The sequence below is a fragment of the Cyclopterus lumpus genome, chromosome 4 (assembly GCF_009769545.1).
Source record: "Cyclopterus lumpus isolate fCycLum1 chromosome 4, fCycLum1.pri, whole genome shotgun sequence".
Classification (NCBI taxonomy): Eukaryota; Metazoa; Chordata; class Actinopteri; order Perciformes; family Cyclopteridae; genus Cyclopterus; species Cyclopterus lumpus.
In genome coordinates, this window is record NC_046969.1 from 4,299,689 (window position 1) to 4,327,636 (window position 27,948).

The following is a 27,948-nucleotide window of genomic DNA, read 5'->3' on the forward strand; positions in this document are numbered from 1 at the left end:
TCAGTATTAGACTGTACACAAAACACATTTCTAAAAGTCAACAGGTCACAATAGGCTATAAAAATGAAAAGCACCAAAACATGTATTTATTCTATTCCAATCCTAGTTTTCCTTATCCTGGTGATGGACATACCCAAGATGGTGCTGCCTTTGTTATACACAACTCTCTCTCCGGTGCAATGGTTGTTGCCCAGGCAAAGAAGACTGTAAGCGTCAATGTTTTTTCCAAGTCGTGCCCATACTTAGTGTATGTGCCTTTTTAATTTTGCTGTGATTAGGGCAGTTGGGGATCATGTCTCAGCTCAACAGCATTTGATTGAAACCAACCTATAATTATTTTGCCTGTTTTTAGCCCAGTGATACATGCTCAAAAAGCCACTTTGTCTTAGGTCTCTCTCGGCGGTCTTTGAGAAACCTTTACTTATCAACTAATCTATTGAATGGAAGAAATGTCTTGACAGAAAGACACAGAGACATTCAATTCAATTCAATTCAATTCAGTTTATTTTGTATAGCCCAATATCACAAATTACAAATTTGCCTCAGAGGGCTTTACAATCTGTACACATACGACATCCCTGTCCCAGGACCTCACATCGAATCAGGAAAAACTCCCCAAAAATAACCTTTCACAGGGAAAAAAGGGAAGAAACCTTCAGGAGAGCAACAGAGGAGGATCCCTCTCCCCGGACATTGAAACAGATATAGAAAACTAGACAGCGTATTCATCTTTACACAATTTGCCGATGAGAGATTTAACATTTACACAAGTGGTATTTATCCCTAGATATTTAAAGCCAGAGGTGGATAGTCGAAAGCTTCCAAATTCACATCGATTTTTCACAATATTGAAGACATGTATAATAATAGGTCATCTACATATAATGAAACTCTATGTTCAATACCCATCCTGTGAATGTATGGACCGTGATGTTGTCAGTTAGATTGTACGGGGCTCTCTGGTTAAGGCAAAAGGAAAGCGGACTGAGGGGATGTCCTTGTCATGTGCATAAAATAATGTGATCTTATTTTGTTATTACTGATGCTTTTGGTAAATTATATAACAGGTGTGTGTATCCAGGAAACACATATAGGACCAAAGCTAAACATTTCCAATACTGCATTAAGTAATCACACTCAATTCTGCCTAAAAGTACTTCTGGAGATTCCTTAGATACAATGCACTACACATTTAGACTGTTATACATATTGACAAAAGAGTGATGGTGCCTGATGAACCTGTCTGATCTATAAATATCACATGTGGCACTACAGTGGCATAGCTAGTATTTTAACATCCACATTTAAAAGAGAGATATGAGAGAAGCATTCAAGTGGACCTTTCCTGGTTTGAAGAGTAAGTTTGATAATGTAATGTAATTGTAATGTAAATGGCAATGTTTGACACAAGATTTTGAACATTTCTAATAGGACAGGCGGAAGGTTGAGTCTTACCAGTCAACTCGCCTAAGAATCATATATTTTTCTGCATACTCTGAATGGAACCACTAATTTCTTGTAATCATAAATGTTCTTCCAAGTCAGCATTTATCATTGATTTGCTCAAAATGCTAACGAAAATTGTTATCACAGAGACAGCACTGGCGAAAATTACAAATGACCTCCTAATTGCATCAGATAAAGGACCCATCTCCGTACTGGTATTATTAGACCTTAGTACTGTGTTCGACACCATTGATCATGACATCCTATTACAGAGATTGGATTAGTCGATTGGCATTTCAGGTACCGCACTAAGTTGGTTTAAATCCTATTTATCAGATCGATCTCAATTTGTATTTGTAAACGATGAAGCCTCAATGACCACCAACGTTAATCACGGAGTTCCACAAGGTTCTGTGCTTGGACCAATTTTATTTACCTTTATATATGCTTCCTTTGGGCAACATTATCAGGAAACTTTCATTGCTATGCAGATGATACTCAATTATATCTATCGTTCAAACCAGACGAGACCAACCAGCTCGCTAAAATTCAAGAATGTCTTAAAGACATAAAAACATGGATGACCTGCAACTTCCTGATGTTAAACTCAGACAAAACTGAAGTTATTTTACTGGGCCCTGAACACCTCAGAGATCAATTATCTGGTGATGTGGTTTCTGTAGATGGCATTGCCCTGGCATCCAACACCACTGTAAAGAATCTCGGTGTTATCTTTGACCGAGACTTGTCCTTTAACTCCCACGTTAAGCAAATCTCAAGGACTGCATTTTTTCATCTACGTAACATTTCAAAAATCAGGCACATCTTGTCCCAAAAAGATGCAGAAAAGCTGGTTCACGCGTTTGTTACTTCCAGACTAGATTACTGCAACTCCTTATTATCAGGCTGCTCTAGTAAGTCTCTTAAATCCCTCCAGGTAATCCAGAATGCTGCAGCTTGTGTACTCACAACAACTAAGAAAAGAGATCACATTACTCCTGTATTAGCTTCTCCTCACCTACAAAGCCTTGATTGGTGATGCACCATCATATCTTAAGGAGCTTGTAGTACCATATTGCCCCACTAGAGAGCTGCGCTCACTAAATGCGGGGCTACTTGTGGTTCCTAGAGTCCTAAAAAGTAGGATGGGAGCAAAAGCCTTCAGTTATCAAGCTCCTCTTTTATGGAACCAGCTTCCACTTTCAGTCCGGGAGGCAGACACAGTCACCTCATTTAAGAATAGACTTAAGACTTTCCTGTTTGATAGTGCTTATAGTTAGGGCTGAATCAGGTTTGCCCTGGTCGAGCCCCTTGATATGCTGCTATAGGCTTATAGGCTGCTGGGGGATGTTTTAGGATACACTGAGCACCTATCTCCTCTTCTCTCTCTCCTTATGGATGAATTTACATCTCTCCATTGCACCTTATTAACTCTGCTTCCTCGCCGGAGTCTTTGTGACTTCACGTCTCATAGGGTCCATTGGACCTGGCGGTGTCTGATGCCTGGTGAGCCGGCCTGCCGCATTGGCCCTGCTGATGCCACCCCACCCCCCGCCCCCCCTCCTCTCTACCTCCTTCTGTTTCATGGATTGGAGTTCCATTCATACATTGTCATATTCATGTAATGTGTTTATGTAACTTTGTAATGCTGTTCATTCTGTACACATGACATCTATTGCTTCTGTCCATCGGGGGAGAGGGATCCTCCTCTGTTGCTCTCCTGAAGGTTTCTTCTCTTTTTATATATAATGCTGGCATGCTTTATTAGTGTTAATTGTAGTACCTTTTTCATAAAGGTAAATGTTGTTCAGTCTGTTGTGTTGATACAAGGTCATACTGCTTTTAGATGAAACCTTTCTTTGTATAGCTCTGGTGATGGGATTATGAAGTATTGTTGATCTGGTTTCCTTGTTGAATCAATGAACTCCTGCTGTTTTAGTTTTCTTGCTTTTTATTCTGATACAGAGTCATTTATTATCCCTGTCCTTTATACAACTTTCAGTGTCTCCCATAAAGTGGACGGTGAAATAGAGTCAGATCTATTGGTTAGCAGAAAATCATCCATTGTGTCTGCTGTATGTGTGCAGCATTGGTTGCCAAAACAGCTGTATTCAATTTCAATGCACCCCATTTTGAGAAAAGGAAAGTTCAAATAAGTTCAGAGATGCTTGGTCAGATTCCACAATGGCCATTATTCTGTTTTCTTTAGGACTGTTTTATCTATGAAAAAAAGGATACAAATCTACTCTGCTTTTTGAGTGATGGACATGTAAGAAATAAGATCATTCCTTTTTGTGAAGCCTAGGTTTAAAGACCTCCAAAGGTCCACAAAGCCAACTTTATCTATGAATTGCCACGTGGCATTGGCCATTTAAGAGGGCTCTCCTGTAACCACACCATTTGCTTTTTATTGTCAGAGTAAACCTGAAAGTGCAGAAAGTTTGGAATGAATCTATTACTTAATAAATTCACTCAGTCGGCTTTAAGACTTATCCACAGTTCTTTGTATGACATTCACAGAGGTTTGAAAGGTTCTAATTGATCCTTGGATGAGGATGGAAATACCTTTCCTCTGACTGGCCCAGGTTGGACAGGCCCTCAACTAGTTCCCTCAGATATACACTCTGTCTCACCTTCTCTGGGGGTCATCTGGAGAGTGGGAGTTGGAGAGGTCATTGATGCTAGCTTGCTATCAATGGTTGATTGTTTTATTGTCGACACAGCCTTGATTTGTTTGTATATGAGGTTACTCATTGTAGGTAGGTCCATGAGATAAATGACTCATTATTTCTTAATATTCCTAAATTGGGTGGGTTGGCGCTCTCCTCTCCTGCGTCTTACCCAAAGTCTATAAGGAAGACTTTTGACAAAGATTTGTGATACTACCTCTTTGCTTTTCCGAGAGTCAAATTCTTGGAGAAATCGAAGAACATGATCCTCACTGTGCTCCCAGCCATATCCAGGTTGTAATAAGCGTGGTAGTAAGTTATATCCTATGTTATCAGGGAAGGCAAACTGCAGGGGGTCAAGTGCTGGTCTGGTCAGGGGCCCGAGGTGGGTGAGTATCAGTCTGTAAAGGGTTTCCATCACCCCACAAACCCCACCACCTAAGTCAGCTGATCCAGGGCTAGGACTCTGGGTCAATCCAATTTCTTGTCCCTCGTTTGAGAGTTACAAGTTAGTTCCCCCATGAAGTGGGACAATCCTTTGAGACCTGTTACGTCATCAGTAGTCTTTGCTGGCGTTTACCACAGAGAGAATAGCGGTGCTCTGTCAGCTAGCAACCCGTGCTCCTCTACTGCCAGTGGTAACAAAGGCAGCATCTTTGCTGCTGGACCTATGCCCCACATGCCATCAGCTTGACAAAATGCAACATGGAAATAGAATGTGGGACTGTCATGCAAAACTACTGTCTCTGTGGTAAACTCCAGCAAAGACTGGGGTCCTGTATTTCCTTTAGGTCAGTCAGTTTGGGACTATGTAGGAAATGTTGAGGTAAAAAAGTGAGGACACTGAAAGGAAATCCACTTCACATACTGGGTGTGCGGTTTCTTCTAGGAACCATTGGAGATGGATATGAACTTGTTCTGTGTTTGGACTCTTTGGAATATGCGGCTGATACAACTTGTGTTGGGCTTCTTTCAGTCCTGGTAACCCCAGCCCCGTTTTCAGCCTTCATCAAGAGTGTGTCATCTTGGACGATGATTGTTTCATTGTGTTAAATAAGAACAGAGTAGCAAAGCCTGGATTCCTTACATGACACTCAGCTGAATGTGATTCAAGCCTGTACAAAAATAGAAACCTAATCACATTCATTGAAAAACGGGAAGTAAGCTTAGCTTTTATTGCTACTGCAAAGCTGCTGGCAGAGTGGAAGGAATCAGGGAGGGGTGGGGGGTGCTGGAGAATGAAGCAAAAGGGCACTGCGGCTCTCTGTGGCCCCCACTGCTGGTAAACAAGTTGGGACGTGTGAAATTGGATAAAAGAAAAAAGGCCATATAAACAGTGTGATAACTTACAGCAGAGGAAGGTGGGGTGGATCGTGAGCACAGCAGCTTCCTCTGAATGCTGGGCCTTGTGGGAGTGACAGAGAGGTGAGCAGAGGAGCGAGAGGTGGAGAGTGAGCGAAAGAGAGGCAGCTTAACGGGGGGGATGAGTCGGGTAAGAACGAGGGAGGTGGGCACCTGAGGGAAATGCACGGGTGCACTTGAGAGGGGGGGGGATGCGGCAATCATCGGAGAGTGAATGGGCTTGGATGAGCTTGTGGTGTAGGAGAGAAGCTGAACTTTGAGGAGAAAAGACAAGGGGATGAGAGAGGGATGGCAGTGCGGAGGACTGGGGAATGAGGGAAAACAATGAGCCCACACGATAGGATCCAGTTTGTCATATTACAGGAGTGGCGAGCGGAAGGCGGAAATCTTCAAGAGTTCTGGGAAATAACAGAGCTGTCAAAATGCATTAGAATCACACATTGTTTCTGCTTATTGTATGAGTCAAGGGCTCTTTTTTTCTGGTGGGAGATTATGGACAAAGGAAACAACAGTGAAATGTTCATCCTCCCACTGCTATTAATACACTTGTTTTGCTTCGCTCAGCCCACCTCCTCATATCCAGCCTGGAGCAGCGGTACATTTTTCACCCCTGAAGGTTTACTATCTATCAGGAAGCGCCACTGAGATTGATGACCTCCAAACTCTCCCCACCCCCCTGCCCCGATATTTCCTAAATATACTTTAGAATACGCTTCTGTGCCGCCTAAAAGACGTGAAAACTGTCAATTGGAGAAAATAAAGAATTTAGTTTTGTAGCTCAAGTAATATGTCAGACAAAAGAAGGCTGAGAAAGCTGAAGAGGCTGATAAGCCGAACATGTTATCAAACCTCAAATAGAGTAAAACCACTGCACCACCGGCATCCTATTGCACATAAGCATCTTCGTAGTCAGTAAAGCACAAGATGAGCAGAACAGGATCCCGCTCATTAGAATGTTGATCCTTAGTACCATTAATGAAAGAAACTCCACAGGGCACATATTTGCTCAGTGACAAACACCTTTCATCAAGTCAACTCCACTACTTAATCAACAACTTTATTCCACTTGAATACAAGCTTCATTTCTCTCACCACCGCACAATTGCCTAAAAGAGATGTTATGGGGTAGCCGCAGGAACTGGACCCAAACGGCGACAACGTCAAAAAGCAACTTTATTCTTTCCTTGAAGAATTATTCCAGCAGAAGAATCAAAAAGATGGACTCACACACGTGATCTGTAGCAATCAAACAAGACAAACTGACCAAGGGGAATGACACAAACAGGGTTTAAATGCACAGGGCTGGTGCAGGTGATTGGACATAGGAGGAAACAATCAGGGACAGGGCAGACAATCACAGGGACAGGAAGTGCAGAGAAACAGAGGACACAAGAGACGAGGATTTCAGAATAAAACAGGAAACACGAGCGTCGGGACACGGGGAATCGGAGTCGGCCAGGGCGCCAACAGGACAGGGGGAGCCGGGATCATGTGAAAGTATCCACCAGCTCAATACTGCTGCTCTACAAATGTCATTTCTTGACAATCTGTGGATTAGAAACACCGTAAAGAACAACATGATCGTAAGATGTATTAATCAACTCGTGCAGATGCCTACATAAAAATACAAATTCATCCAAACAGCCTCCCTCTCGAAACAGCTCTCCTTTGGGTCCTCAGCAATACAACAGCTATGACATAATTCAATGTATTCATACAACGGTTCTGATGATAGTTCATATAAAGTTATATTTTGTGTAAACATCTAAAAACAGCTGCAAATTAGCAAGAGAATAAACGGGTAGAATTATAATCTGTTAGTGAAAGGTTATATTGAGTCATATGTGCATGCTTTAGCATTCCTTGACAGTTATTTTGACTTTCCTCAGATCTCACAGTGAATGTGTTCTGTTAGTTTACGTTCCCCATTTGGATGAAGAGATAGTCTCCTCCAGAGAGGCCCTCCATGACTCTGTCCGTCAGGCCCCAATTGTCAGGATCTGTAGCGGATCTGTAGTGTTGTGTCGTGTTTCCTGTTTTATTTTGAAGTCCATGTCTCTTGTGTCCTCTGTTTCTCTGCACTTCCTGTCCCTGTGATTGTCTGCCCTGTCCCTGATTGTTTCCTCCTGTGTCCAATCACCTGCACCAGCCCTCTGTATTTAAGTCCTGTTCGTGTCATTCCCCTTTGTCGGTTCGTCTTGTCTAGATCGTGGAAGAGCTTGTGTGTGAGCTTGTTTTGTCTGCTTTGAATCCTGTTGAGCAATAAAGTTGCCTTTCCCCCATGTTGACGGCATTTGGGTCCAGTTACCTGCAGCTGCACATAACACCAATGACGTAATTCACAGCAGACTACAGGGCAGGTGGATTCTGGCTGCCTTTCACATCATGAGTGAGCTCTGGTCTTTATTGACATCATGTGACTGGTTTCATTTCCTGTGATGATACGATCAGGGTCTTATCGGTGAAACCTGTGACTTCAGGTCATCAGCATGTTTGACACATGACTGCTCTTATCTGTTTACAACAACAGAGCATTAATACGTTTTTTTATCCTAAAATAACTCTTTATCCCTATTAATATACATTTATTTTATTCTGAAACCTATGACTTTATTCTCATAATATTAGGACTTTATTCTTGTAATATTAGGTCTTTATTCTCGTAATATTAAGACTTCATTCTCATAGCACGAGGACATAATTCTTGTAATATTGGGACTTTATTTCCCTAATATTAAGACATTATTCTTGTAATATTGGGACTTTTTTCTGTAATATTAGGACTTTATTCTCACCATATTAGGACATTATTCTTGTAATATTGGGACTTTATTCTCACCATATTAGGACTTTATTCTTGTAATATTAGGACTTTACTACAGTAATATTAGGACTTGTATGTAATATACCTTCAAGTATTCTGAATTTATTCTAGAAATCTATGAGATATATTGTAATTGAAAGTATTGAAAATAAGCAGAATCTTTTCTGAAGTCCAGCTATTAAAGTCCAGGGGTTTATACATTAATTAAAACAACGTAATTTATAATTGAGGTGAATAGGTGCCACATGCACAAGAGTTTACTTCCCCAATCAAAAGACAGGAAGGAAATGTAAATAATGCAGAAACATGTGTTGACTCAGCAGAGATAACTTTAAATGCGAAAAGTAATTAATATTTGAAAGCAACACAGAATGTCTGAGAGCCTTACTGCATCATAAGATTATGTGTGGATATTTTGAAGTGTGCCTGTTTTCCTTCCCATATATGTAGACATTTCTACAATAAATTCATGCAGGAGAAAATTACCAGAATAACATGTTTATAAAGTATCTGGGTGTTCACCAGAAAAGTTATCACATTTTGTACATCATCCTGAAAAGACATGATTCTGAATCACGTTTCCTTCAATTTGTTTTTAGAATACACTTAATACATCATGTAAATAGTTTTGGTAGATGCCGTCAGATTAAAAAGCTTGCTTGATTCCATCTAGAGAGTGAAGTAAACACCCATCCAAATGCACTAGATTTACATTATGTATGCGTAGATCTTAATGCGTTTGCAACGGTCTCAGACCATCGCAAGTCATAACGCATTTGTTTAATTTCAGAATTCTCCCACATGACAAATGTTCAACAAATGTCTTTCAGCCTCAAAGGTCATGGATAATTAATTTGTAACGTCGGCCCCGGTATCACAAGCTCAAGAGTGTGTGGAAACTGTGTTGAAATTAATGAATCAATAAGGAAGCCGGTCGTGGGGGTGACATTGTTTTTAACAAGCAGCATTCTTAAATGGTGTTTACAGTGCTCAGCCGGCGGCGCTGCAGCCGCAGCCGAGGTGGAGCCAGACACCCGTTAGGCTCACAGGAATATTTATGGGCTCATCGGCGAACACAGTCCAACCTAATGCACTTGTCTCACACAACATAAAGTGACAAGCAGACACAGTTACTTAAAGTGAATTACGTGACTCCTATTTCATCTTCATCACGGTGCCAACATCCAACTGTTTACAAATCTGGAGGGCAGCAGAATATAGCAAAATGACCAAGTTCCAAAAAACAACATCTGCTCAACACAGATCTGGCCTGCAATGGGTGTGAATGCAGTCGTAAAAAGATCTTTCACATTAAACTACACTGTGAGAGGATATGTCACTCATACAACAGCATGGATCTTTAGGAATGAATTGTTTTCCAATGGCAATGGAGTTTTAAGGCACTATGTTGTGAGGTGAAATAGTAAAAATACTTTCTGTAACTTTAACACCGTTGTTAAGCACAAGTTTTGGACTATTGTAATACTCTCAATATTAGTTTATTACAGTTTACTACAACACAAGTTGTTAAGTAGTCTCTTGTTCCAGACCCAGGTTTCTGTATGAGGCTCACGGGGCATTCAAGTAACTATAATTTAAACTCATCGGTTTATAAACTGAGCTCAACAAACTACACGTATGATATGATTCAAAGCTCCAGTGCATGTAGGATTATTTGGTGTCATATTTGAGCAATTAACTTGGTGAGCCCACTGTTAGAGATGTTGGTATTAAACTATAATCATCTGTTAGGTATGGTTTAATATACACATACAACACTAAAATGTTTGATATAATTGGTAATGCATCTAAGTGAGCTAAAGATAGACTTGAACTCATTTGAAAGAGTGATGGATAATAAGTGGCTCAGCCTGAAAACTTCTAAGACATCATGTGTCTGCTAGCAGGGGTGTGCTTTGGATAGGAGAGGCTGCCCTGCTGTCTAATGGTGTCAGGGAAGGATCCAGGGCTGGCTCAGGTCCAGAAGGCCCTGTGAAGTGGTTTGCATGATTAGATGTGTCCTCACTGGTGTGAATCCCCTTCCTTCCTCCCTGTCCTCCTCTTCACAATGATCCGTACACTCCCACATCCAGCACAGCCAGCACAGCAGCCTGCCTCTGTCTGTCTCACCTGGTATTCACGAGCCCCCCCACCGTCACAATTAACCAGCTGCCTTCCCCCGAATCAGCCTGTCAACACAACCTGTCTCACTAAACACACATGTAACAATGTGGGTCACCTGTTCAGGGCTGGTAAACTGAAAATAGTATAGCTGCCGAATGGTTTATCAAAATATGTCCCCCATACTTATTTCACTGTTGTTTATGAGACAATAAAAAACAAGTTAAAACTAGTTGTTGGTTGTTTGATACAGGGTCATCATTTGGCGAAGAATTGGTTGGTCCATGGAAATATGGGTTGGTCTTAGAAATAAGGGCTGGAGTTCTACCCAGAACCATGTGCTTCTGAACCCAAAGAATCCTTTTGAGCCAAGAAAACATTTCTGGAAGGAAGAGCTCTTCAAGGATTGAAAGCATGGTTGTCAAAACGCACATAATCCAGCCCTTCCCCCGCAAATGATTTATTTGGAACCATGATTGTTGTGGGTTGCGCTGCATCTCAGCGTCAGCACTTTATAGAAAAGGTTCTTCATAGAACCACCTCGTGGGATTTTGTTAACACCCTTAGAAGGTTGAAATGTTCTGGATAAAACCTCCGGAGAGGGATGTCTTGGTGGAATATCTCCCAGATCGTTCTATGGATTGTTCTTCATATTGGGTTCTAGGCAGAACCCTATGAAAGGGTTTCAGGTTGAACCTTTATAAAAGGTTCAACCTGGAACTAAAGAGGGTTCTCCTATGAGGACAAGCAAATGAACCCATTGTAGTTAGCACTTTTATTTCTAAGAGTATGCTTTGAGGAAGAGGTGAGTTCATTTTGGCACAATTCTTTTAAATTAGTTTGTATATTTATTTGACTCCTTGTAGACATTTGAATGTTTCACTCGTTCTATGATGTTTGGTCCTCAAAAGGTTCTGGGCCTACAGCTGTGTTGATGTGGACATGTTACAGGTGTTGTTCTTATGTTTCCCGAGGTCAGCAAAGAAGGATTGTGACTTGTTTATACCACAATGTAATATAACTGACTGTCCAGTAGTCATTCCTCAACTTGAATCATTTAGAAGATATTAATACAAAACTATCCATTTAATAAACCTATTAATCCTGCACCCATTCCTCTCCTAGCCGATAAACAGCCAACAAAAGTACGGTTAGTGTGACTCCACATACATCGCCCTTTATAATGGAACCTTAACTGTTAGGGTAGCTTTGTGTAAATGTCAGCCTTCTCCAAGCTGCTTTGTTGCTGCTTCTTAACTTTTTTTGTTGTGGCTTTGTGGATGCATTTGGTTCATGAATCTGTCCGTTTATATTTCACATTTTGGAATCATTTTTGTTTTGTCAGGGAAGAAATGTTGTTAATGAATATCTTTCACCATACATTTAGTTTGAGGAAAGCTGGTCCAAAGTAAGAGAACCAGTTTGTAGCCCTTGTAGTATCGAAGGCAAGCATCCTCTTGATTCATCTTGAAAAGATAAAAGGTGTTGACCTCTAGCAGTGCTGAACCCCAGGAGAGTATGACGCTAGTGTACTCTATGAGCACAAGCTTATAGAGTACCGTCATACTCTCAGTATTATACCCTGATCTGCTCTGGTATGTACTCCTAAGTGACTGTGAACTGACTCTGGATCATCCCTCTGGTCATTTGCAGACGTTTGCAGCCAGCCCGTTCTCTGAGCCCATCATGGTGAAGCTCCACAGTGGGATGACTCGACAAACTGAGGACCCAGAGATGCTGTGGGTGATGGGTCCGGTGCTGGCGGTCATTCTCATCATCATCATAGTCATTGCCATTCTGCTCTTCAAGAGGTGAGTCTATTTTTCCACAGTAGACTCTTAAATGTGAGGGCAGCCACCGCCTGTCAACCAAACACTCGCCACACACACACACTAAGCATTGCCCCGTGGAGCTAACGGACAGACTTTTGTCTTCTCCGAGCGAGCCCGAAGGCCCCGCCTCTTGTAGGCTAACAGTTGGCTCGTACTTCCTGTGTTCGGGTCCAACATCTGGAGCTGCTGAGGGGTCTGACCTAACCCGTAACCCTTAACCCCTAACCCTTCCTTCTGGCCGTCGCTCTGCTCCAACCTTCTGCTCATTCGCGTTCAGTGAGGCCACAAGGAAAGCCTCTCCAACTGCATTTTACATTCTTATAAATCAACATGTTCATAAATACATAATAGTATCGTAGATTGAGTTTTCCATTTATTGTTTTACATTATGAAAATAAGTTGACCTTCAGTTGAGTAATAAAGAATAACGAATCTAAAATTAAACTTTACTTTGCAATTTGAATAAGACCACTAGAGCCTTAGAGGCTGTAATCATCTCTTTTTAAAAACTGGTGATCCCTTCCTGTAAATGACGAGCGCCACAATCCACAGTTGAGTGAGACCAATGCGTATTTATTCCACACAGCTGGCCAGCGCTCTGTGAGACGTGCTTCAGACTGCACTCTTATTGCCTTGTTGACTTATTGACTTATTGTCTTATTGTTCCGCCTCTCTGTGAATAATGACAGACGATGTGGCTTGTAGCCATCCATTAAATACACCAGAGTTTTGTTCATTCACACGGTATAAGTGATGTCACACAAATTTACTGACACCATCCACCAGATATGAAAACATTGTAAAATTAAATGAATATATTTAATAGTACCATTTTTATTGTGTTATACATTACTATTAATAATTAATAACTTTGATATTCTAATTGTTATTGTGAATAACTTACTGAAACATTGCGTGCATTAGTCCATCTTCTACCTTATCCTCACACATCTCACGAAAAGTTGCTCATTTTGTGTGCATTTTCCTATGAAAACCTACAACACGTGTACATTTCTTTACGTGCATTCGGTCCTTTCAAAATAAACTTCTGTCTTCACAGAAAACAACAAGTTGGCTTTAGGCAACAAAACTACGTGTACGGCTTAGGAAAAGATGGTGAAATACTTAGTTACAATGCCACTGCTGAAATACCAATGTTACACTGACCTCTTGTTTCACACATGGAACCACTGGCTGAGAGACCTGTCTGTCACGGATTATCCACCATATTGACCGTTAGTCCAGTGCTAACAGGCATCTCTGTGGTTTCTCTGTTGCCACCCTAACAAGCAGGTTTCAAGTTGGCAACAGGAAACATGCGGAGTGCACAAACGGGGCCCTCTGTTAATCTGGCTCTCTACTCTAAAATCATGCTAGGTTTAAGTAAGATTGAGATGACTATAATTCATGGTAAGAAGGCACCGACGCCTAATATTCCTCACTGCATAATTGTAAATGGCAATAAAAGAAGATGTGTGTAAGGCTGTGGGTCAGATAAAGAGTGGAGCAATAAGTAAGGTGCTGTAATGCGCACTGTGTGGCCCTCACACTGCTGACAGCTTGTAAATGAACCCTTTCTCCCTCTGCTTCCTGTTCACCCTCTGACTGCTTCCTGTTCACCCTTTGACTGCTTCCTGTGGATACAGCAACCAAGAGAGGTGAGTGCCTCTGTTCGTACTTACAGACACACTCACACACCCACACACACCTACCCTCACATTCACACACACACACTCTCACACACACACACGCACACACACTCACACACACACGCATACACAGCCTCAAGGTTCTTTCTGACAATGACGTGGTGAAGTTTCTGCTGCACTTTTCAGCATCACAGCGTCATTCCAGCTTCTCTGAGCATCTGGAGACATGTTGCCTTCAACTGACAGCTCTGAAGTGTGTGTGTCAGAGTGTGTGAGAGCGTTCTTTGAGTGTGTCTTCTGCTGCTCAGCTCTCATCCTCCTTCGGAGTTTGGTTCACCTCACACACCTGCAGCTGCAAAACAAATCCACTTCCTCTCTCACCTGGAGGCCATCACTCCAATAGGCCATAACTGTGTTTGCTGCCGACCTCACTATCTTCATTATGTCTTCATCATGTCTTCATCACTGTCTTCATTATGTCTTCATCATGTCTTCATCACTGTCTTCATGATGTCTTTATCACTGTCTTTATCATGTCTTCATCATGTCTTCATCATGTTTTCATCATGTCTTTATCACTGTCTTCATCATGTCTTCATCATGTCTTCATCATGTCTTCATGACTGTCTTCATCACTGTCTTCATCATGTCTTTATCACTGTCTTCATCACTGTCTTCATCATGTCTTCATCACTGTCTTCATCTTGTCTTTATCACTGTCTTCATCTTGTCTTTATCACTGTCTTCATCACGTCTTCATCATGTCTTCATCATGTCTTCATCACTGTCTTCATTATGTCTTCATCATGTCTTCATCACTGTCTTCATCATGTCTTCATGATGTCTTCATCATGTCTTCATCATGTCTTTATCACTGTCTTCATCATGTCTTCATCACTGTCTTCATCATGTCTACATCACTGTCTTCATCATGTCTTCATCATGTCTTCATCAGTCTTCATCATGTCTTCAACATGTCTTCATCACTGTCTTCATCATGTCTTCATCATGTCTTTATCACTGTCTTCATCACTGTCTTCATCATGTCTTCATCATGTCTTCATCACTGTCTTCATCACTGTCTTCATCATGTCTTTATCACTGTCTTCATCACTGTCTTCATCATGTCTTCATCACTGTCTTCATCTTGTCTTTATCACTGTCTTCATCTTGTCTTTGTCACTGTCTTCGTCACGTCTTCATCATGTCTTCATCATGTCTTCATCACTGTCTTCATTATGTCTTCATCATGTCTTTATCACTGTCTTCATCACTGTCTTCATCATGTCTTCATGATGTCTTCATCATGTCTTCATCATGTCTTTATCACTGTCTTCATCACTGTCTTCATCATGTCTACATCACTGTCTTCATCATGTCTTCATCATGTCTTCATCAGTCTTCATCATGTCTTCAACATGTCTTCATCACTGTCTTCATCATGTCTTCATCATGTCTTTATCACTGTCTTCATCACTGTCTTCATCATGTCTTCATCATGTCTTTATCACTGTCTTCATCACTGTCTTCATCATGTCTTCATCACTGTCTTCATCTTGTCTTTATCACTGTCTTCATCTTGTCTTTATCACTGTCTTCATCACGTCTTCATCATGTCTTCATCATGTCTTCATCACTGTCTTCATTATGTCTTCATCATGTCTTTATCACTGTCTTCATCACTGTCTTCATCATGTCTTCATGATGTCTTCATCATGTCTTCATCATGTCTTTATCACTGTCTTCATCATGTCTTCATCACTGTCTTCATCATGTCTACATCACTGTCTTCATCATGTCTTCATCATGTCTTCATCACTGTCTTCATCATGTCTCCATCACTGTCTTCATCATGTCTTCATCACTGTCTTCATCACTGTCTTCATCATGTCTTCATCATGTCTTCATCACTCTCTTCATCATGTCTTCATCATGTCTTTATCACTGTCTTCATCACGTCTTCATCATGTCTTCATTATGTCTTAATCATGTCTACATCACTGTCTTCATCACTGTCTTCATGATGTCTTCATGATGTCTTTATCACTGTCTTCATCATGTCTTCATCATGTCTTCATCACTGTCTTCATCACTGTCTTCATCATGTCTTCATCATGTCTTCATCACTGTCTTCATCATGTCTTCATGATGTCGTTATCACTGTCTTCATCATGTCTTCATCATGTCTTCATCACTGTCTTCATCACTGTCTTCATCATGTCTTCATCATGTCTTTATCACTGTCTTCATCATGTCTTCATCATGTCTTCATCATGTCATCATCACTGTCTTCATCATGTCTTCATCATGTCTTCATCACTGTCTTCATCATGTCTTTATCACTGTCTTCATCACGTCTTCATCATGTCTTCATCATGTCTTTATCACTGTCTTCATCATGTCTTCATCATGTCTTTATCACTGTCTTCATCATGTCTTCATCACTGTCTTCATCACGTCTCCATCACTGTCTTCATCATGTCTTCACCACTGTCTTCATCATGTCTTCATCACTCTCTTCATCATGTCTTCATCATGTCTTTATCACTGTCTTCATCACGTCTTCATCATGTCTTCATTATGTCTTAATCATGTCTTCATCACTGTCTTCATCACTGTCTTCATGATGTCTTCATGATGTCTTTATCACTGTCTTCATCATGTCTTTATCACTGTCTTCATCACTGTCTTCATCACTGTCTTCATCATGTCTTCATCATGTCTTCATCACTGTCTTCATCATGTCTTCATGATGTCTTTATCACTGTCTTCATCATGTCTTCATCACTGTCTTCATCACTGTCTTCATCATGTCTTCATGATGTCTTCATCATGTCTTCATCATGTCTTTATCACTGTCTTCATCATGTCTTCATCACTGTCTTCATCATGTCTTCATCATGTCTTCATCCTGTCTTTATCATGTCTTCATCAGTCTTCATCATGTCTTCAACATGTCTTTGTCACTGTCTTCATCATGTCTTCATCATGTCTTTGTCACTGTCTTCATCATGTCTTCATCACTGTCTTCATCATGTCTTCATTATGTCTTTATCACTGTCTTCATTACTGTCTTCATGATGTCTTCATCATGTCTTCATCATGTCTTCATCACTGTCTTCATCATGTCTTCATCACTGTCTTCATCATGTCTTCATCATGTCTTTATCACTGTCTTCATCATGTCTTCATCACTGTCTTCATCATGTCTTCATCACTGTCTTCATGATGTCTTCATCACTGTCTTCACGATGTCTTCACGATGTCTTCATCACTGTCTTCATCACTGTCTTCATCATGTCATCATCACTGTCTTCATCACTGTCTTCATCATGTCTTCACGATGTCTTCACGATGTCTTCACGATGTCTTCATCATGTCTTCATCATGTCTTCATCATGTCATCATCACTGTCTTCATCACTGTCTTCATCATGTCTTCATGATGTCTTCATCACTGTCTTCATCACTGTCTTCATGATGTCTTCATGATGTCTTCATCATGTCTTCATCATGTCTGGATGAAGGGATGTCCATGGCTGTTGCTTTTATTTTAGACTGTGACATGCATAACTTCTCAATTGAATATCTTATGTATGAACAAGGGCGATCTTGATTTCATTAAAGTTCTTCAAATTGTTTTCTGACTTTATCACCAATGACTTTCCCAAATATGTTGTGGCAACCCGGGACTTGGAGGCGAGACTCGTGATAAACAGACTCAGAGGTGTAGAGAGAGTGTCCTTTAATAAAGAGGATGGGGTCAAAGTTCATTATAGATTCCTTCCGTTCAGGGTCTGTTTCCTTCAGTTCCTGTACTGTGGGTAGAGCACAGGAGAGAGATGAGTCTTCTTGATTACACCTTGTCTGCGGTTTTGATATTCTCTACATATCTATTTTGTATCCCAGTTCTACTTGTATGTCTCTTTCAGTACATCCTCCCCCTTCGTTATGACACAGATATATCCATTTGCTTCAAATGGTAGTTCTAGAAAATAGCACAGTGTGCTCTCACGGCGCTTTCTCTGTGCCTTCATTTCAATGGGTTGGTATGTATTGATATGTTCTGGTCATTAACCCTAAACAGCTATTATTGTTAATGTTAAAAGTAAAGGTAGTCTTAAACACATCATACAATGAAACATATCTGCATGTGGTATTAAAAGGCCTCTCTCAGCCGATGAAATAAATATGTGTGCCACCCCCTACCGTGTGGACCTAATATGGGAATAAATAATGAATACATCATATTTCAATAATAAGTATTTAAAAGTCATGCGAGTGTATATACAAGAATCAAAACAAATAAATTGTGTTAGGTTTGGGGTTAGGGTTGGGGAGCTTTAGAGGGGCTGGTGCAGACTTTTGATGGACCAACTGTGTCCTGACTCCATCTCCGTACTAAACACAAACTATGAGATGAATATCCATCTGGACAAAATAATGAGCACATTTCCCAAAATGTCCCAAACTATTTCTGAGTTCACTGAGTTGACGGGGGTTGGGCACAGGTCCAGTTGTGCACACCACAACCGAAGCGTTACTCCAGACCTGATCCATTATTAGCTGCTGGATGGCCCCGAGTGCACATTTAGACCATTCCAAAAACCTGCGTGTTTAACATTTAGCAGACAAAGTCACTTATTATCGTATAACATCAGGCTTGTAATAGAATCTTTGAATCTATGCAGACGCTCACTGTATGAAGCGACATCATTTGGAGAATTGCGTCCGAAAAAGTCCAAACCCCGTTTCCAGATGCCAAGTTGCATTTCTCACGTGTGCTTGAGAACAAAGAAAGACTGCAACAACACCTGTTGTCATGTCCTCTTGGCTCCTCCTCCCTAGACTCCAGACAGTATTCAATGCTCATGGTATTCCACCCACTGCATTAGAGGTTAAAGGTCATGACTGGTATGTACATCACAGCGACATGAAGGTCATCAAAGCTTTCAGCTGGGCAATGCCTACCATGCTTTCCAAAAGCATCCTTACCCTAACATCCTAATCCTTCCACAACAACTCAACTGAGGAACATCTAAACATTACACACCTTGTGGAACTCCTTCTTCACTGGTGACTTGATCTCCAGTGCCCATCCAGGATGGATTCATGTCAAACGTGTAAAGAGTGCACGCTAATGGTTCATGGGAATTTTGTTTTTTGTCAATAATTGAAACAAACTGTATTTTCATCTGGACCTCCATCAATTTAAGAAAACTAAATGCAATATGTTGTGGATCATCAGCTGCTGGCCATCCCAATCTTCGTAGATACAACCCTGTTCTCTGTGTTGTCTTCCCAAGATGTTCCACTTTGTGTCGAAAATGTAATTCTAAAATTGTTCCTAGTTTGAGATAAAGCGTGGACTTACTTGGTTACATTCTCTCGCCACTTCTTCATCCCCAGGAAACGAACATCCCCAGCCAAGGATGAGCACATGGCGGGGGTCAAAGACTCACTGCTGGCCCACTCCTCAGACCCTGTGGAGATGAGGAGACTCAACTATCAGACACAAGGCATGGACACACACACATACACACACACACACACACACACACACACACACAACCTGATTCAGCCCTAACTATGAGCACTATTAAAGAGGAAAGTTTACTCTTAAATGAGGTGACTGTGTCTGCCTCCCGGACTGAAAGTGGAAGCTGGTTCCATAAAAGACGAGCTTGATAACTGAAGGCTCTGGCTCCCATCCTAATTTTGACTCTAGGAACCACGAGTAGCCCCGCATTTAGTGAGCGCAGCTCTCTAGTGGGGCAATATGGTACTACAAGCTCCTTAAGATATGATGGTGCATCACCAATCAAGGCTTTGTAGGTGAGGAGGAGAATTTTAAATGTGATTCTTGATTTTACAGGGAGCCAGTGCAGAGCAGCTAATACAGGAGTCATGTGATCTCTTTTCTTAGTTTTTGTGAGTACACGAGCTGCAGCATTCTGGATCAACTGGAGGGATTTAAGAGACTTATTAGAGCAGCCTGATAATAAGGAGTTGCAATAATCTAGTCTAGAAGTAACAAACGCGTGAACCAGTTTTTTCTGCATCTTTTTGAGACAAGATGTGCCTGATTTTTGAAATGTTACGTAGATGAAAAAATGCAGTCCTTGAGATTTGCTTTCACATGGGAGTCCCGATCAAAGATAACGGCGAGATTCTTTACAGTGGTGTTGGATGCCAGGGCAATGCCATCTACAGAAACCACATCACCAGATAATTGATCTCTGAAGTGTTCAGGGCCCAGTAAAATAACTTCACTTTTGTCTGAGTTTAACATCAGGAAGTTGCAGGTCATCCATGTTTTTATGTCTTTAAGACATGCTTGAAGTTTAGCGAGCTGGTTGGTCTCCTCTGGTTTGATCGATATATATAATTGAGTAACATCTGCATAACAATGGAAGTTTATGGAGTGTTTCCTGATAATGTTGCACAAAAGAAGCATATATAAGGTAAATAAAATTGGTCCAAGCACAGAACCTTGTGGAACCCCATAATTAACGTTGGTGGTCATCGAGGCTTCATCGTTTACGAATACAAATTTTGATTGATCTGATAAATAGGATTTAAATCAACTTAGTGCATTACCTGAAATGCCAATCGACTGATCCAGTCTCTGTAATAGGATGTCATGGTCAATGGTGTCGAACACAGCACTAAGGTCTAATAATACCAGTACAGAGATGAGTCCTTTATCAGCACTAAGGTCTAACAAAACAAGTACAGAGATGAGTCCTTTATCTGATGCAATTAGGAGGTCATTAGTAATTTTCACCAGTGCTGTCTCTGTGCTGTGGTGTTTTCTAAATCCTGACTGGAACTCCTCAAATAAACTATGATGATGTAGAAAGTCACACAACTGATTTGCGACTACTTTCTCAAGGATCTTAGAGAGGAAGGGAAGGTTAGAGATCGGTCTGTAGTTAGCCAACACCTCTGGATTAAGATTGGGCTTCTTCAGGAGAGGTTTAATTACAGCTACTTTGAAGGAATGTGGTACATGGCCTGTTAGCAAAGACACATTGACAATATCTAACAGAGAGGTGCCAATTAAAGGCAAAACATCTTTAAGCAGCCTTGTATATATATATATATATATATATATATATATATATATATATATATATATATATACACATATGTATATATATATACACATACAGTATATACGTGTATATATATACACGTATATATACATATATGTATGTATATACATATATGTATGTATATGTGTGTGTGATATATAATACAGTGACTCAGTAAGCATGTAAGCCTCAAGTAAGAGCTTGAGGCTTACATGAATATTAGTTGAAAAAGAGTGTTTTTGCTTCACTTATTTATTGGTGAAAAAAACAAGAATACTGTGCCTGTCTTCCAAACTAAAAACTAATTATTTAGCTTGACCAACACATGAAATTGTTTTTTGATCGTCAGGAAGAAATCTAATCACTGTGCTTTTCAAAACTGTTGCAAATTATTGTTGAAAAATAATTGTATTATCATTTTCATGATGGGACAACACTATGGTTTTGGCACAACAACTCTATGGTAAGATTAAGGTGAAGATCATGGTTTTAATTAAAAACAGCAGTGTGTCCAATGGCCAAAACTACACTACTACAGCCAGAAGCTGTAAAAACTCCTAATTGTCAGATTTTCATCTTGCCGACGGTCCTTGAACACGTCATGTGTCTAGAGCAATTCCATCAGCAAAAGCACCCAAAACAAATATAAAATGATATTTCCTCAAATATTTCCTCAAAAACATGTAATGTCTCATTTGAAATCTTTTGAAGTAACCAGATCTTGTAAAAATATTAAACTCTGAGCTCCTCAGCAACACGAGGAAGCATGATTGACTCGCCTGGAAGTGAACACAAAGCAGAGGGGAGATACAGGAGAGGCTGGAAGTAGAGGATGGAAGAATGTAAATATGTGTAGCACGTTATTGTTTTTTGCTTGTGTTCTCTTTTATCCATCTATGTACCATCACCTGACTCCCCTTTGCTCCCATTATAATTACGTTTAGCATTCCAAACACTGCAACCTGTTTCTTTTTTCTGTTGTCTAAAACTGTTTTTCTCTAATTTGACTCCCACTTCGTGTCCTCAAACATTCTTCTGTCAGACTTTCTTCACTCATCGTTCATTTTTCGTTCCTTTTTCATCTCCACTCTTCTTATCTCTTCCTCCCTCCTGTCCTTCAGTGGGAGGTTTTTAACTCACTTTGTCATTGTGCCCCATCCATGTTGTTGTTGTTGTCTCTCAAATCAGATGTTTGGCATTTATCTGTGGAAGCAGTGGGTGGGACTTTGGCAGATGTTGTTTACACCAACTGACATTCATCAAGCCATTGGGCTGCCAACCTTTGTTCTCCCTTCAGTGAGCGCACTAGGAGGCCGAGAAGCCTCTAAAACTTCTCCAACACACAAAAGGCAACACAACATTTACATTTAGAAAGTTATGGTCAGAACCAAGTAACTACCAATAAGTTACTTTATTATTTTACTTCATCTCGAAAATCTGTTTTGAATTTAATAGCGTACATGCTGAATTGAATAAGTAAATAAGTATTAATAAATAGTTTTAAAAATAGTTTTAAGTAAGGGCTACCACGGCTACTATAATTACGAATGGAATTTCCTCTCCTCGATTTCACATCACACGTTCCTGTCGTCAAGGCTGCCCCTTTAGCCCCTTTTTATTTGCTCTGTCACTTGAACCACTTTCTCAAAAACATCCATCTATCTTTCCAATAACTTTCAATGACACCAGTCATAAAATGTCCTTATATGCTGATGACATTTTACTATATGTTGACAAAGCTCCTACTTCCATACCTCATATTCTAAGTACCTTTGCATAATATAGTTCATTGTCAGGTTATATAATTAATTGTGACCAAATCAGCTCTTTTTCCATTAAACCAACATGTAATACCAAGTTCCCTACCTTCTAATATTCCCATTGTTAAACATTTCAAATACCTTGGAATTGGAATCTTCAAATCCCTAATTACAATCATTTCAAAAAACTACTTGGACATTTATAAATGTATTGAAACTGACCTTAACAGATGGACTCAGAGTTCGAAATCACTACAGACTCGGATTTCAATAGTGAAGATGGATGTTCTACCGAGAGTTAATTCTTTTGCATCTATGTTACCCTTATCTCCACCACCTAATTATTGTAATAAACTTCAATCCTTAATTTCTAAATTCATATGGGGCGGGAAACAACCATGAGTTAAAATGTCTCCACTACAAACCTAAAGTTGGTCTTTCAGTACCAAACTTGCAATACTAGTTTTGGTCTTTTGTTTTGAGACCAATTTCAATCTGATTGAATCCAGAGGCATCGGTATCTTGGAAACCAATTGAAGAAAATATTGCCGCACCCCACAGGTTAGAGGACCTGGTTTATTCTAATATTCTGCTCAAACAATCTAAACTCTCACTTGGTCCAATTAAATCTTGTGTACTATCAACATAGCGTATGGCTGAAAAAGAAACCAAAACAATTACCGGTGGGGTCCTGTTTTCTTCATCATCATGGGCAAGCAAAAAGATACACAAACTAGGAGATATCTTTAATGAGAATGGTCTGAGGGCTTTTGATGACATACGTACTACTATGACATACCTGGCTCAACTAAGATCATCACTTGGGGTACCATGGAATGATCCTTTGGGATCCATCAATTGCACTCTATTTTGAATACACAAGGCCAAAGTAAGAGGCAGGCACATAACAGAGGTGGAAGTTAACACGGGGAAAACCAGATGGCTTTGGTCCAGAAATTCATTAGACAGTCAGCAAAAATCCGTGGGCCCCTGACAGATGTGTTCTGGCACTCCTAAGGCACTCCTAATATCGGCCAGTTGGCCCAATCTCTCAACCTGGACAACATATTATTGATCCTGAAGAAAGACAAACCCCCGAAGAACCAGAGCGTGGCTCATACTCCCTCTTAGTCTGATTGGAGTTGATAGGAAAATACTTTTCCACGGTTCGTCCAGATTGCAGAATCTTTTACTGAATGTAATCAGTTTGGACGGGACCAGATTGACCATCGGGAACTGTCTCTCGACATCAAGCATCAGATGACATCTGAATGTGATTCCAGTGCCAAACTATTTAGCTGATTTTAGAAAGAGACTTCCCTGAACGAGACACACAATATGCAGGTTATTTCCATAATGTCATCAGAAACTTCTAATAACAGTCTTTACCTGTTGGAGGCCAAAACAAGCCCTTTCAGTGGACGTACGTTGACATTGAGGAGTTGCCATCACATTGCAGCTCTTTTAGCGGCTGCCGGCTGCAGCGTTCTCCTCCAATACTGGACCGGTCTCCAGAATGCTTGTCCTCATTAGACACAAAAACATGAGAGAATAGGGTTGAAAAAGAATCAAAATTATTGGAGTTATATTTAAGGAAGGTATTCCGATGTCTTTTCAGCAACTTCAGTCACAGTTTGAACTAACTAATGAGCTATTTTTGAGACCAAGTGCGGGTACATTTTACTGAGCAGAAAATTAATGGTGGACTTAACAATTCACAAAGTACTAACATTGCCACCCCTAGAGTCTCGCGCTGACATGGTTAAAAACTGAAGTCACTTCATCTGTGTAAGGATGCAACGCATGTTAAGACATATTTCAAAGATACATACAGCGGCTGCACAGTGCAGAGGACCATACAGACACACAGCTCCCAGATCAGTGCTCCCTGTGTTCTTTTCTTTTCTCTGTCTTCTCCTCACTGACCCCTGTTGTTTTGCCTGGTCTTTCCCCTGCAGGTTCCAGTGCCCTCAGTTGCCCGAACACTCCAAGTTAGTTTTCATCCCCCTTGTTTTTTTTACTAATGCTTCCTCCCATTCTTGCCTCCTACCATTTATTACATTTTTTCATACACAACTTCCATTTGAACTAGATCCCTTTTATTTGACACCATCACCTTCTCTCATGGTCAGACATTCACACCAAATGGCTGTCATTAAAACTCAGATTTCTAAATGAAATACGATAGAAAGGCATAAAAGATATAGAAACAGGTATCAGCGTAATATGCGTTGGGTACTCATACACTCCCTCCAACCACCCTTCCTACTTCCTACTCACCTATGGCATTATGGGATTTATTCTACCAATCAGCATGCTCGTTGAGGCTCACGTCACCAGTGTGGTTATGGTATGCTGTTGAAGAGCTGCACAGTCATACATCATCCCTCACTGTAACCCCACATTACCCTAACCCGTTAGCTCCGAGCCTTCAACATGCAGCCTCACTCTGGTGTGTGTGTGCGTGTGCATGTGCGTGTGTCTGTGTGTGTGAAAGAGAGAGAGATGGACTATACTTACCACTTCACCTCTCACTGCAGGGATGAGGGAACACCCTCCAATCGCTCTCTGTGACCTGGCAGACTACATAGAGCGGCTCAAGGCCAATGATGGTCTGCGCTTCTCTCAGGAGTACGAGGTAACTTCTTGCTCGTATACAGTACATGGCTTTCAGGTAAAGAAACACACCCTTTTCAGCCATAGCCAAAGTCTTTTACAATTTTTGAGCTAGTTTTATGAAGAAAGTTATAGAAAAGATATGAAATAGCACATTTCTGTGGTGTTTATATGTTTGAGAACTGAAATAAATGGTAAATGGACTCATACTTCTAGTCTTCAAACCACTCAAAGAGCTTTTACACTACATGTCATCATTCACTCATTTGGATGCATTGACTACCATGCAAGAGGCCACCTGCCCATCAGGAGCACAGACTGTAGATAAGAAGTGGACGTAGTCATGGGGACGTCATCAATTGGTTTGTGGACTGATGTTATGAAGTGTTGAGTTCTGCGATTTCATAGTCGCCATCTTGGAATACGGCCGTCGCCAAGACTTGAAACTAGAGATTTAGACCATAAACTTATGTGTACAATGTTTACTGAGGGAATAAATCAAGAGAGAAGTAGAGTCATTTTATAGAGACTTCTATACAACCAGAGGAGTGGCCCCCTGGTGGTCAGGAGAGAGAATGCAGCTTTAACACATGAAGCACAGACTTATATACAACCAGAGGAGTCCTCCCATGGTGGTCATTAGAGAGAATGCAGCTTTAACACATGAAGCATGGACTTCTATACAACCAGAGGAGTCGTCCTCTGGTGGTCATTAAAGAGAATGCAGCTTTAACACACGAAGCATAGACTTCTATACAACCAGAGCAGTTGTCCCCTTGTGGTCATTAAAGAGAATGCAAGGTTTAAAACACTTCAGCATTGATTTCACTTCAGATCCGGAGTCTGCTGCCTGTTTGTAGTAGTGAAGTGTGTAAATTAAATTAATTTATGTTCATAATGTCATGTCAGTTTTTTATTTTTATTTTGATCAACCCTGTGAGCATATACATTTGCATTGAGTGCATAAATCCTTGATTAGTTTAGTCTGGCTAAAGTTACTATAGTGCGTCTTTTTACACCAAGAAGAGTCTTCTAACTAATCAACTAAATTCAAACTTGCAGATATGTGTCTACTATACATTTACTCCACCGTACTCCACCATCGTGTATAAAGAAAGAATATAAGTATATGATACAGCCTTTACGGGATCAGATTAAACTCCTTACCAAAAGCTTTAAGGTGGATACACTGTAGAAAATGTAACAAGAGTGAAAAGTGAAAGGCCAAAATAAAGTATGTCAAAGTATGTCAACAAAAATGGTCAACTTTGTCAGAGTTGGAGCAGAAATATAAAATATATCTTATACACCAGCTTAATTTGTCATGTTTCCTTGAGCTTGAAGGCTACACATTAAACAGCTATCTAATAGATACTTGTGAGGCATCATGGGAAATGTAAGACCCAGCATTTTGGGGAGAAAATGTAATTCTCTCTTGTAAGTCCACAACTTTATGGAAACTGATTCAGTTAATTATTGTGTAGGTAAATGTCAAACACCCCGTTTTCTTTTTTCTTAAATGCCAATATTTACATGCTCTTAATTTAGTAAAGCTGATCATGAGTAAAGAAAAGGACAAAGAAAGACAGTAAATAAAAAGAAAAAAAATAATAAAATAATGTGCCTCTGAAATGGCAACTCGGGACTGCAAAGGCTCCACTGAAAGCCAGAAATATGAACAAGTTACATATAGGCGAGCAGCTCCTTATGGCTCCTTAGTGCTCCTTGTGGCAAGGTGACAGGTTTCATCTGAGCGTTTTGAGAATCAGGGATTAGAAGTAAAAAACAATATACAGTCTATTTTTATTCTATTGACCTACAGGTTTATTTTTCATGTAACTTAGTGATGTTGGACATTTTTGTTTCAGTCAGGCCAGCGATGAATAGATATTTTCTCATGGTGATCTAGAAAATCTATTTTCTCACTAAAATACCGAGCACAGTACATTTTCCAGGCCAATTTTACTCTGATGTGTTTCTACTCATGTATTGAGCTGGCAGACCATTGCACAGTTCAGCATTGCTAAAGAAAAAAAAACGAAGAAGAAAAAAAAGGATGCTGCTAAGTATGCATAAATCTCTGCCTCCTTTCCAAGAATAATATCCCACTGCTTTTACCTACTGTAAAAGCCAGAGAGGGATTATGGCTTGTTGATGTCCTACAAAGGAAGGTAATTTGCATTTAAAGTGGTGAATTTCCAAGCGGATAAACCAGGACAGATGGGTGCACTGTTTATGCACCCTAGAAGGAAGGGGGCATATAAATTATGAAACAGCAGCTGAATCAACTATTGTTCCTTTTTTCTTACTCAATATGGTGACATGGATAGAACTTTGAGAAAACAGCTTAGAATATTGTAGTGAGCCAAGCAAAATGTGTCTAAATGGGAATATTTAGATGCAACAGATGAACTGTTTGTGATTGTGACGCACACACACACACTCCTGTTTCCATCACTTGGGAGGACTTCCCGTTGACTTACATTAATTTCCTAAATTATAACCACTACTTGCTTAATCCCAAACCTTAAATCAAGTCTTCCCCCTCAAATGTAATTTTATGTCACAGTGAT

At 40.4% G+C, this 27,948-nt stretch overlaps 1 protein-coding gene across 12 annotated transcripts in view; it reads left to right on the forward strand.

Moving 5' to 3' along the window:
- ptprfa (protein tyrosine phosphatase receptor type Fa) overlaps window positions 1–27,948 on the forward strand; it is a 273,794-nt gene that overhangs the window by 222,680 nt on the left and 23,166 nt on the right. For 5 of the 12 annotated variants that reach the window (XM_034530507.1, XM_034530506.1, XM_034530508.1 and 2 more), the window contains 5 exons: window positions 12,076–12,233; window positions 13,901–13,912; window positions 19,312–19,421; window positions 24,718–24,750; window positions 25,300–25,397. In XM_034530507.1, the coding sequence (XP_034386398.1) occupies window positions 12,076–12,233; window positions 13,901–13,912; window positions 19,312–19,421; window positions 24,718–24,750; window positions 25,300–25,397 (411 nt within the window). The remainder of the gene's footprint in view (window positions 1–12,075; window positions 12,234–13,900; window positions 13,913–19,311; window positions 19,422–24,717; window positions 24,751–25,299; window positions 25,398–27,948) is intronic. The other 7 variants (XM_034530509.1, XM_034530517.1, XM_034530518.1 and 4 more) reach the window with 3 other exon arrangements.